Source organism: Ovis aries, chromosome 2 (assembly GCF_016772045.2).
Source record: "Ovis aries strain OAR_USU_Benz2616 breed Rambouillet chromosome 2, ARS-UI_Ramb_v3.0, whole genome shotgun sequence".
In the NCBI taxonomy this organism is placed as follows: domain Eukaryota; kingdom Metazoa; phylum Chordata; class Mammalia; order Artiodactyla; family Bovidae; genus Ovis; species Ovis aries.
Genome location: NC_056055.1, coordinates 226123515 through 226135550, shown reverse-complemented (window position 1 = coordinate 226135550; position 12036 = coordinate 226123515). Strand labels below are relative to the sequence as shown.

The following is a 12036-nucleotide window of genomic DNA, read 5'->3' as shown; positions in this document are numbered from 1 at the left end:
TCCTCTCTTTGAGCATCCACAATCCCAGTAACCATGGTGGTTCTGTGGTTGGATACGGGGGAAGACTGTAGAATACTAAACACTTGTCAATACCCTGTTACTGAGTCTACTGCTCATCGAGCAATAGACCAATAAAGAGATGAGTTGCTGGGGCTTCCCTGGTGGTCCAATAGCTAAGACTTCCTCCTCCCAATGCAAGGGGCCTGAATTCAATCCCTCGTCAGGGAACTAGGTCCCACATTCCACAACTAAAGATCCCACATGCCGCAATGAAGATCAAAGATCCCAAGTGCCACGGCTAAGACCTGGAGCAGCCAAATAAAAAAATATTCTCAAAGAAAGGGAAGAGAGAGAGAGATGAGTTGCTGGAGCAAGGAACATCAACTTTATTCAGAGAGCCAGCAGACTGTGAAGATGGTGGACCAGTGTTCCAAAGACCCATCTTGCCTGAGTTAGAATTCAGGCTTCTTTTATACTAAAAGGGGAGGGAGTAAAGTTGAACATTTCCTGGTTTCCATCAGTCTCCAGAGAGGATGTGTCAATTTCTTCCTCCCTGCAGTCTTTCACAGATGGGCCTGGCCTATTTCCTAAGAGCTAAACAAAAGTGTGTTAGCTTAATGTTGATTACCTGGGAGGCAGGGTTCCCAGAGATGGGCCAGTAGGTATAATTTAAGCTTAAAGGCAACAGCCCTTTAGCAATTAACTTGTAAGAATACAGAGATTCTTTCCTATTGCAGCCCTGTATCTCCCCATTCAGCATAAGAGAAAGTACTTCCATAGCTCTTCCTCAGGCTAGAATGGAGAGCCTGTTGCCCACGAGGGTGAAGACCCCCCTACTTGCTGTTACTGTTCCGTTTTGCCATATATATGTTTGAGAGATGGATTGTTCTCTACTCACCTAGTACTTAAATCTTGGGGTTAAAATTTAAGATATGACTATTCAGAGTATACATTTAAAAACACGTTTGTAAACATTCTTTCCCACTGGCATTGATTATATCATTCTGTATCATTTATAATGGTTTTCCCCGTTTTTGGCTTTTGTGCTAGGTTCACAGCTGTGGCACAAACAGATTTGAAGGAGCCGCTGAAAGTCCTTGGCATCACCGATATGTTTGATCCATCAAAGGCGAATTTTGCAAAAATAACAAGTATGTTCAATTTAAAACTTGCTCTTAAACTTGAACAGTATGTTATAAACCGAGTTTCTGATTTGTTCAGAAGGAAAAGGTCAACATTAGGAATGTGTTGCTGTAAAACTCTTCAGGGTTTCATTGGATGCCTCACCAAATGATGCTACCAAGCCTTCATCACTTAAGTCAGCACGAGTCATCCATCCCTTACCTTTCCCATGTACATTTCATGGGAAACCTACGTGACTGCATGCATTTAAAGGAACATTTCATGTATTGTTTCCATAACCTAAAAATTTGGCTCTTAATTAGATATTAGTCTCTTTTCCCAAATGCACAATTTTCTCCTGTATTTTCAAATTTTCAAGATCAAGAATGTTTGAGCTCTCAAATGGCTTAACTTCCACCAAACAACTGCAGGTGCCAGTATGTGCAAATAGGATTTTGGCATCTCAATCCCATTAATCTGAAATATAAGTTCAAAGGAGGCTCATTAATTGCCTTTGCCAAACCATCTAGGACACAGCTGGTATGATATCCCTTCATTTGCCAGTTACATGTAATTTTTTTTCCCCTGGAGTCATATCTCAATGGTTGGTCTTTGTCTTTTTAATTGATAGCATAGCCAGCTCCTTCCACAGACAAGGCTTAAACATTATTTTTGCTCCATTTCGTACTTTTCCCCTTGAGTGATAAGAGAATAGTTCAGTACCAACCTCAGTTGCCTGTTAGTGAACACCTGGGTACCTGTCATGGGGATTAACGTGTCTCCCCTGGTAAAACTGCGGCTCCATGGATGTTCTGAGACTCATCCCGTGTTAACCAAACTCTCTTCCCTCATCCAGCTGCATTAGCATCACCTTGTCTGAAAGTCACAATCGTGGGTCTGACTCAGACCTACTGAGTCAGCATCTTTGCTTGAACAAGCTCATCCCAGTGCAGCCTGGGAAGTGCTGTTTCACCCTGCACTTTCCCCTTCAGGATTACGCATTGTAGCTTAAATACTAGATACCTGTGACAGGGTATTCACAGGTGTCCCGAGGGAGGAGCAGGTGCCAGAAGTTCTCCTGAGACGTTCTGCTTAACCGTGCAGGTGACGAGGGCCCTGGAAACGTGCCTCTCATTCATGATCAGTCACGTTAGAGTGGAGCACCAGTGCAGACGATTTAAAAGCAGACAACACCAAAAGCGCTTTTCTCCCTTTGCACCAGACCTGTGTCCCATCAGGGTCAGCATTAACTTCTGTCTGCATTCTCCTCAAATGCTGACCCCAGTGGGTATTGCTGGAATGGTGAGGTTTGCTGAGAAGGAAAGGGTGTTCAATAGAAGGTCCCAGGGGCCTAGCTGCACTTCTGAGCCTGGCTCCTCCTTCTCTGTCACTACTCTGCCCTTAAGTGAGGGACTTTTGTTAGGAAAAGACCGCTCTTACTCTGCCACTAATGAGCCATGTGACGGGGGGACAGTTTCTTAACACTCTCGGCCACAGGTTCCCTGTGTGTAAGTGCTATATTTTTTCTGGATGTGAGATTCTGTAATTGAAAAGTAATATTGTTGGCTTGCTTCTTCCAGAAAACTAGATTACCTTGTTAAAGCTCTGCCCTTTTTAAAATTCTTAAGTGATAGGAGTTGAACCGACAGAGGCAATAACACACTTGCGGTCCCGGACTCCCTGCTGTGAAGTGACGTCACAGTTCACTTAGCAGAGACTGAAATTCACCACAGTTGACAGTCACGCTACACCCTTCCATCATGGGGACTGTCAGAAGTCACTTCCTCTGACACTTTTTTGTTTTGATTTTTGGATTTTTTAAAATTTATTTTTAATTGAAGGATAATTGCTTTACAATATTATCTTGGTTTCTGCCATCCATCAACATGCATCAGCCATAGGTATACATATGTCCCTCCCTCTGGAACCCCCTCCCACCCTGTGCCATCGCTCTAGGTTGTCGTTGTCTGAGCTCCCTGCACATCATACAGCAAATTCCCACTAGCTATCTATTTTACATATGGTAATATATGTTTCCGTGCTACTCTCTGGATTCGTCCCACCCTTTCCTAACACCTTTTAAGGACTGAAACTTGCCATGGCTTCAGGATTACTTCTCTCACCTAACCCAGCAGCCTGCATATCAAGCAAATGCTGTTTCTGTTTATTTTCTGGAAACAGGGTCAGAAAACCTTCATGTTTCTCACATCTTGCAAAAAGCAAAAATCGAAGTCAGTGAAGATGGAACCAAAGCTTCAGCAGCAACAAGTAAGTAAGCCCTGGGTCTCGGGGCCGGGAGCAAGTACACCCAGTTCCTTCCTCGACTCAGCTTCTGTGTCCTGAGTCGCATTTCTAGCCAGGCGTTGCGGGCTGACCCTCGGGAGACAGTGGTGAATTGGGGAAAACCCGAGTCCGTGAAGCTCAGGGTCTGTTACATTACAGAAAGTACTTCAGTAGAAATTCCTCCAGGACAGGAGTCAGCAGACCTTTTCCGTCAAGAGCTGGATGGGACCTAGTTTATGATTTTGTGGATTGTACAGGCTCCCTCTCCACTTCTCAGCTCCGCCTTTACAGTGTGAAAGCAGCATAGACTGACTATACAAGCAAACAGGCATGGCTGTGTTCTAATCCAGCTTCCCTGGTGGCTCAGACAGTAAAGCATCTGCCTGCAATGCGGGAGACTCGGGTTCGATTCCTGGGTCGGGAAGATCCCCTGAAGAAGGAAATGGCAATCCACTCCAGCACTGTTGCCTGGAAAACCCCATGGATGGAGGACCCTGATAGGCTACAGTCTGTGGGGTCGCTCCTCAGACTTGACCTAGGGATGGTGGTTAACTGACACCTCCCACCCCCACCCTCAGATGGATCAAGCATATTGTGGCTTCCTATTGGCAGAAAAGCCCCATCTTCATATTGAAACACAAAATACTAGCAACTACTAATAGGAAAATAGCCAATTGAGTCTATCCAGGACCAAGTGAAGAATTAGCAGCAACTGTTGAATTCTGGCAGGATTGCTCCGCAGCCTTCCTGGATAATTAGAACTTCCACATTGGCGTTCTCCTCAATGGCTCATATAATGGAGGAGAAAACAGAACAGTCTTAGGTTGGTTTTTGTACCCCCTAATTATCCATACGAAATTGGATGAATAGATCTGGCCAAACTCTGTGAACTCATAAACTGACGGTCTTAGCTTTACTTGTAACTGGGTCAAATATTTCACTAAAATGTACCACTTGTGCTCAAAATAGACCCTTTATTGCCTTTCTAGAATAAACATTTAATTTTTATTTCCTTAAAATAACATTTAAAACAAAGAGCTAGAAAGTGACATCTAAATTTTGCCAAAGTTATTGAGAAGTGTTGCCATTAGTACTGTCAGGACTGCCTACGTAAGTTGCAGGGCCCCATGCTAAATGAAAACATGGAGCCTTTTGTTCAAAACTTACTAAGAATTTCAAGGACTTCCCTGGTGGTCCAGTAGCTAAGACTGTGCTCCCAATGCAGGGGGCCTGGGTTCAATCCCTCATCAGGGATTGATACCCACACGCCACAACTAAAGATCCTGCATGCCACAACCATGACCCAGTACAGTCAAATAAGTAAATAATATTAAAAAACAACAACAATTTCAAGTCAGCAGCCACAAAGCACTAGACCAAGTATAGGGCCACTGTGTGTGTGGGGTCTTGTGACTGCCCAGGTCGCATGCCCTCGAAGCCAGCCCTGCTGTATTAGTCTGCTAGGACTACCATGGCAAGCTACCACAGAGTAGGCGGCTTAAGCAAAAGAAATTGACTTCTCATTTCTGGAAGCAGAAGTCCCGTATCAAGGTATTGTCAGGGTTGGCTTCTCCTAAGGCCTCTCTCCTTGGCTTGCAGACAGCCACCTGGTCCCTGTGGCCCCCGCATGGCCTCTTCTGTGTGTTCACGTCCCTGGCCTCTCACTCTCTTCCTATAAGGGCACCAGTCCTGTTAGCTTCAAGCCCTACCTTCATGGCCTCATTTAAACTTAAAGCCTTCCTGGGGCTTCCCTCATAGCTCAGTGGTAAAGAATCCGCCTGCCGGTACAGGAGACACAGGCTTGATCCCTGATCCAGGAAGATCCCACATGCCGTGGAGCAACTAAGCCCGTGCGCCACAACTACTGAGCCTGCGCCCTGGAGCCCAGGGAGCCAAACCCACTGAAGCCTTTGTGCCCTGGAGCCCGTGCTCCCCAAAAATAGAAGTTATCATAATGAGAAGCCTGCCTACCGCAACTAGAGAAAAACCCACGCAGCAACGAAGACCCAGCACAGCCAAAATCAAATTTTAAAAATTTGAAAATAAACTTAAAGACTTCCCTAAAGACCCTGTATGCAAATACAGTCACACTTAGGGCTAGGGATTCAGCGGACAGATTTTGAGGGATACAGTTCAGTCCATATCTCTTGCTGACTCTTGATTTGATTGTAATAACCCTAGGTTGAGCAGTTTGTCCAAGCATAGCTATAACTGTTTCCCTTACAACATCAAGCCTAAGTCATTACAACTTCCCAGGGGTTTGAGGAAGAAGACTGGGCCATTGCAGCAAGCATGGGGCAGTTATGCCAGATATCCGCCCTTCTGCCAGGCCTTATCACTGCCTTATTAGATCAGAGCTACCGTTACGAAACAGGGCAGAGGAAACGTGTTTAAGACCATAAGCGTAGACACGTTTGCTTCCAGTGTCCGCACCAGGTGAGCTGAACAGCGGTGCCAGGTAGTAGGCCCCAGATGAGCAGTCTATACTGCCAATGCGAAGAAAGTCTAGATGATGAGTCCAAGGGAGAAGGCACAGACAAAACGGATTAGAAGTGAGCTGGTCCTTGGTACTGAGAAAGGATTTGGATAGGCCAGAAGGACCAGGGGCCAGGCCTTAGCTAGGTAGATGGTATGAATGAAGCACAGTTCATAGTAACAGTGAATACGTGTTGGGTGCTTCTTAAGTGGCATACACTGTTAAAGAACCCACCTGCCTATGCAGGAGGTGCAAGAGACACAGGTTCAGTCTCTGGGTCTGGAAGATCTCCTGGAGGAGGAAATGGCAACCCACTCCAGTATTCATGCCTGGGAAATCCCACGGACAGAGGAGCCTGGTGGGCTACAGTCCATGGGCTTGCAAAGAGTCAGACCCAACTGAGTGACTGAGCAGAAACACACACGATGTTCTGAGAGCTGTCACATGTTTCAGTTCATCCTCGTAAGAGCGCTACCTGGAGTAAGCATGTTTTCTAAAGGAGATGGGCTTGTGTGAACTACGTGAGGCAGATTGGAAAGGGCCTGGCCCATGGTGGCTGTGCCGTCAGTGGTGACCACAGGGCCTGTTGTTTCGTGGCCAGCCTCTGGGACAGGAATGATGTCCTGCCTTGAAATACGTGCTGCTTTGCTGGCCTCATGCTGGGTGTACAATGGGTTTTCCTTTTCTTCCTGCAGCTGCGATTCTGATTGCAAGGTCGTCGCCTCCCTGGTTCATAGTAGACAGGCCTTTTCTGTTTTTCATCCGACATAATCCTACAGGTGAGTGATTGTCTTCTCCCATTGCTCACTAGCTTTGAATCCTTCTCCCATGTGTCAACAAGTGCCAACGCTTTGAGTCATGTAACTGCCCCCTTTGCAGAGAAAGGAGAATCAGACTGTTTTTACACAGTGTGATGGCGTCTCTCAAACACAGGATTTTAGGTTTTGTCTCTTTGTTGTTTTTTATTTTTTTATTTTAACATCTGAAGAGCTCTGCAGTCCTTTGGGGCTTTTTGACGTCTGCTGACTTTTTTTTAAATGAATACAATTAGGTAAATTTTTCAGGAAGCTACATGTCTTCAACCTTTGTAAGGGCACCCTGCTGTTATGACCTGAGAATTGTTAGTTCAGTCAGTCTTAGCTCCGTGAGTCATGGGTTCAAAGTTGTCTCTGTCTTTTAGCTTCATCTTTAAAATTAGAATAACAGTAATTCCTACCTCTTAGTACAGTTATAAAGAATAATTAAGACTGTCTTTGTGAAGAGGTTGTCTTCATGTTGGTGCAGAGTAGAAACTAACATATTCTAGTTTTTACTCTGCTTTTGATCAATAACCTAAGCTGCTTCCTATCCTTTTATCTCATTGCATCTTAATCATTATAATTAGTATGCTCCTGAGCCAAACAGTCCAAACGGGAGCCTCTAGCCACACGTGAGACTTAGCTTTTTGACTTTAATTAAAATGAAGGGCTTCCCAGGTGGCTCAGAGGTAAAGAATCCACCCGCCAATGCAGGAGACTTGGGTTCGATCCCTGGGTTGGGAAGATCCCCTGGAGAAGGAAGTGGCAACCCACTCCAGTATTCTTGCCTAGGAAATCCCATGGACAGAGGAGCCTGGCAGGTTACAGTCCATGGGGTTGCAAAAGAGTTGGGCATGACTTAGTGACTAAACAACAACAATTGAAATGTAATTTAAAATTCAGTTTCTTAAACCACATTTCAAAGGCTCAATAGCTACATGTGACCAGCGCTACCATATTGGACAATGAAGAGACAAAACCTAAAATCCTGTGTTTGAGAGATGCCATCACACTGTGTAAAAACAGTCTGATTCTCCTTTCTCTGCAAAGGGGGCAGTTATATGACTCCCATCACTGCAAAAATTCCATTGGATAGCATTGCTTAAGAGCAGTGGGGTTAAAGACAGCCCAGAAACCTCCCCTTAGATATATCTTCCATTTTATGTGAAGGACTAGAGTTATGCTTTGTTTCCTTTTAATTCTCTAGGTGCTGTCTTATTCATGGGGCAGATAAACAAACCCTGAAGAGTATACGGAAGGAACCATGCAGAGCAAAGACTACTTTGCTATGAAGAAAAGACTCCTTTCCTACATCTTGCCTAGTTCTGTTAAATATTTTTGTACATGACTTTCTTTTTCAAAACTAGTTCTTAGGTTCAGAGACTCAGTGATGCAGCATTTCTGTTCTGGAAAGTCTTAACGGGGGTAAGGGGCAGGATGGTGGAACACTGTACTGAGAAATGAATAGAAAGGCTTCAAAATGTCTGAAAGATTCTTTAAACTACTGAGCGGTTACCTAGGTTAACAACCCTCTTGAGTATTTACTATCCAGTTCAGGATTTTTGTTTTGTTTTGTTTATATGTGTGGCTTTTCAGAAAAATTTAATCAGCGTGATGGGGGAGGGGGAAAAAAAGACATTTTATGGTAGCTTTTACTTTTATATGAAAAAAATATTATTGGCCTTTTAAAAATTTTTTTGGGTCTCATCCAAAGTCTTGAAAGTAATCTTGTATTACTTTGGGGGTAGAAATAGTGAAATCTTTAGCCTCTTTGTGTGTTTTTGTTGTTGTTATTTTATATAATGCATGTATCCACTAAAATAAAGTTTAAAAAACTAATGTCTTGCTAGACAAGGTTTGCTGTTGTGCAGTGTGCCTGTCAACTACTGGTCTGTACTCTTTGGATTTGCATTTTTGTATTTTGTACAAAGTAAAAATAAAGTGTTATGAGTAGTAAAAAAAACAAAGAAGAAGAAGAAAAAGCCATTTATCTGCTATTTGAAAATACAACAAAAGAAACAGCCTTTTAAAAATACCTCAGTCTCTTCTAATAAACCTTTGCACTTAGGCAAACAGCAAAAAACCCCCTGGCCTTCCTGTCCCTCACCTAAATCTGGCAGTCACTGTTCCTGCCCCAGCACCTCCCAAAATCTCCCTTCCAGTGCAGGAGAGACAAGAGACCTGGGTTTAATCCCTGGGTCGAGAAGATCCCCTGGAGGAGGGCATAGCAACCCACTCCAGGATTCTTGACTGAAGAATTCTGTTGATAGAAGAGCCTGGCAGGCTACAGTCCACGGGGCTGCAAAGAGTCGGATGCAACTGAGTGACTTAGCACAGCACACACAGTTCAGTCGCTCAGTCATGTCCCACTCTTCTCGACCCCATGGACTGCAGCACGCCAGGCCTCCCTGTCCATCAACAACTCCCGGAGTTCACCCAAACTCATGTCCATTGAGGTGGTGATGCCATCCAACCATCTCATCCTCTGTCGTTCCCTTCTCCTGCCTTTCCTCTTTCCCAGCATCAGGATCTTTTCTAAGGAGTCAGTTCTTCGCATCAGATGGCCAAAGTATTAGAACTTTAGCATCAGTCCTTCCAATGAATATTCAGAACTGATTTCCTTTAGGATTGACTGGTTTAATCTTTCAGTTCAAGGGACTCTCAAGAGTCTTCTCCAACATCACAGTTCAAAAGCATCAATTCAGGGGAACCACTATCACAGAGAAATCCTGTCTCTAATTTTAGATAGGGTTCCTCAGGCCAGGGCTGAGGCTTCCCAGCAAAGGTAGGGAGGGGTTTGGTAGCAAGAGCAGAAAGAAATTACCTGGTGAACAGTGGCTGTTTCATTTTTGATGATAGGCTAGAACGCTTGTTTTTCAAGGCAAGTTTTTGTGGGTTTTTTCTTTGTCTTTTGTGTTTTGGGAGAGCTCATCACAATTCTAAGTTTACCATTTTTTGTCTGTTTTTATTAATTTTCTAGAGATTTGGGTACCCTTATCTAAATAAGAATAGTTTGTAAGAACAGTAGTTATCAAAAACTACTTTTTAAAAAACCTGTTAGCTCTATCCCTCTCCTCGTACATTAAAACCTCACGTTCAACTCTTCACCAGTTTGTCGTCTACCATTATTTGTCAGATGGACTGAGTGTGGCTGTTTGCAACTATTTAAATGTGGATACCTTGATTGTTAGGGCTTCCAGGTGGTTCAGAGGTAAAGAATCCACCTGCCAAGCAGGAGACTTGGGTTTGATCCCTTGGTTTGGGTAGACCCCCTGGAGAAGGAAATGGCAACCTTCCCTAGTATTCTCTAGCTACGGCCCATGGGGTCGTAAAGAATCAGATGTGACTCCGCAACTGAACAACAACCTTGATTATTAACCAAGAGAGAAGGGAGCAAGGGGACAATTGTTTTCCTGATTTAAGTGTAAATGCCAAAAAATTATTTTGAATGGTTACCTAAGACCACTTGTATTCTAGCAAATGTGCTAGTATAGTCACTAAAGCCTTTTAAAGTAGTTTTACTGGTGTTCAATTTTCTGATCCCATCCAGTTATTTTGAATAGTTTTAAAAAGGTATAATGTGAGTAGTAATTTGAGAATTATACACTTCATTCATTCATTTGTATTCCTGCTGGGTACCAAGTACCAGGCAGTACAAAGATAAATATGACCATTCCCTAAGTGGCTTGATTTTGGAAGGGTAAGAGAATGTTAGCCTAGAAAAGTCTTTAACTATTGCAAGTGTATATATAAAATAAGGAAGTAGGACTAAGTGCTCATTAGTCCAGGAAGATATAAAAGTGCCTGCAGTGCTAACAATTGACTCTACACTTCTCATTCCAGAAAGGACCAAAAGAGTTTGTGTTGTCAATGTAGTGGCCCTGTTATGTGATATAGGCATTCTGCTCCCTAGTAAATTAGTCCAATTTTACTGGGCATATTAAATTTGGCAGTATTTGGTCTCATTTCTGAATGCCTCTTCAAAAGATAATGTTTCAAATTTATCATGCATAAAACTTGGAAACAGCGTATGGAAGGTTCATGATGTCAAGGTTCTCAGGCTGTATGTATCTGAGCATGTGCTTGGTTTCTCAGTTGGCCCCAGCTCTGCAACCCTGGGAACTGTAGCCCACCAGGCTCCTCTGTCCATGGGATTCTCTTCAGGCAAGAATATCGGAATGGGTTGCCATTTTCCTCCTCCAGGGGACCTTCCTGACCCAGGGATCGAATCCACATTTCCCGCACTGTGGGCGCATTCTTTACCCTCTGAGCCACGGGAGAAGCCCATATACACCTGTTCAGCTCAGTTCAGTCGCTCAGTCATGTCCGACTCCTTGCGACCCCATGAATCGCAGCAACCCTGGCCTCCCTGTCCATCACCAACTCCTGGAGTTCACTCAGACTCACGTCCATCGATCAGTGATGCCATCCAGCCATCTCATCCTCAGTCGTCCCCTTCTCCTCCTGCCCCCAATCCCTCCCAGCATCAGAGTCTTTTCCAATGAGCCGACTCTTCACATGAGCTGGCCAAAGTATTGGACTTTCAGCTTCAGCATCAGTCCTTCCAGAGAACACCCAGGACTGATCTCCTTTAGGATGGACTGATTGGATCTCCTTGCAGTCCAAGGATCTCTCAAGAGTCTTCTCCAACACCACAGTTCAAAAGCATCAATTCTTCGGTGCTCAGCTTTCTTCACAGTCCAACTCTCACATCCATACATGACCACTGGAAAAACCATACCCTTGACTAGACAGACTTGTTGGCAAGGTAATATCTACGCTTTTCAATATGCTATCTAGGTTGGTCATAACTTTACTTCCAAGGAGTAAGCGTCTTTTAATTTCATGGCTGCCTTCACCATCTGCAGTGATTTTGGAGCCCAGAAAAATAAAGTCTGACACTGTTTCCACTGTTTCCCCATCTATTTCCCATGAAGTGATGGGACCAGATGCCATGATCTTAGTTTTCTGAATGTTGAGCTTGAATATATCTGTATATCCTCTGGTTTTCATTTGATCCTCTCAACTTACTCATCTTTAGTCCTTCCTCCTGTTGACCTAAAACATGTAGAATGCCAGGCATTTCTTCAGCAAAGATGGGTTTATTCAGGATAGGCAGAGAATTACAATTTGGGATATGCAACAATGGTGAGAGGAGTACTATCTACCCCCAGGGCAAGATAAGGAAATGCTTTTACAGAGGAGAACAGGAAGTTGAGAAGCTGTGATAAAAAAGGTTTCATGTCTTCCCACTGGCTGAGTCCTTGCCAGGAAAGAAAATTATTTTTCCTTGTTAGGCTCATGTCTTCACAGGTGTGAGAGCTCCCTCTTCTGGTCTCCAGTTTCTATTGCAGTTTC

General features: G+C 44.0%; 1 protein-coding gene across 3 annotated transcripts in view; it reads left to right on the top strand.

The window, feature by feature from the left end:
* The window catches only part of SERPINE2 (serpin family E member 2), a 68768-nt gene extending 60251 nt beyond the window's left edge, over positions 1-8517 (top strand). For all 3 annotated transcript variants that reach the window (XM_060411346.1, XM_027965242.2, XM_060411345.1), the window contains exons 6-9: positions 1051-1151; positions 3304-3390; positions 6577-6660; positions 7886-8517. In XM_060411346.1, coding sequence (XP_060267329.1) covers positions 1051-1151; positions 3304-3390; positions 6577-6660; positions 7886-7923 — 310 coding nt within the window. In that variant the 3' untranslated portion in view covers positions 7924-8517. The remainder of the gene's footprint in view (positions 1-1050; positions 1152-3303; positions 3391-6576; positions 6661-7885) is intronic.
* The last annotated feature ends 3519 nt before the right edge of the window (positions 8518-12036 follow it).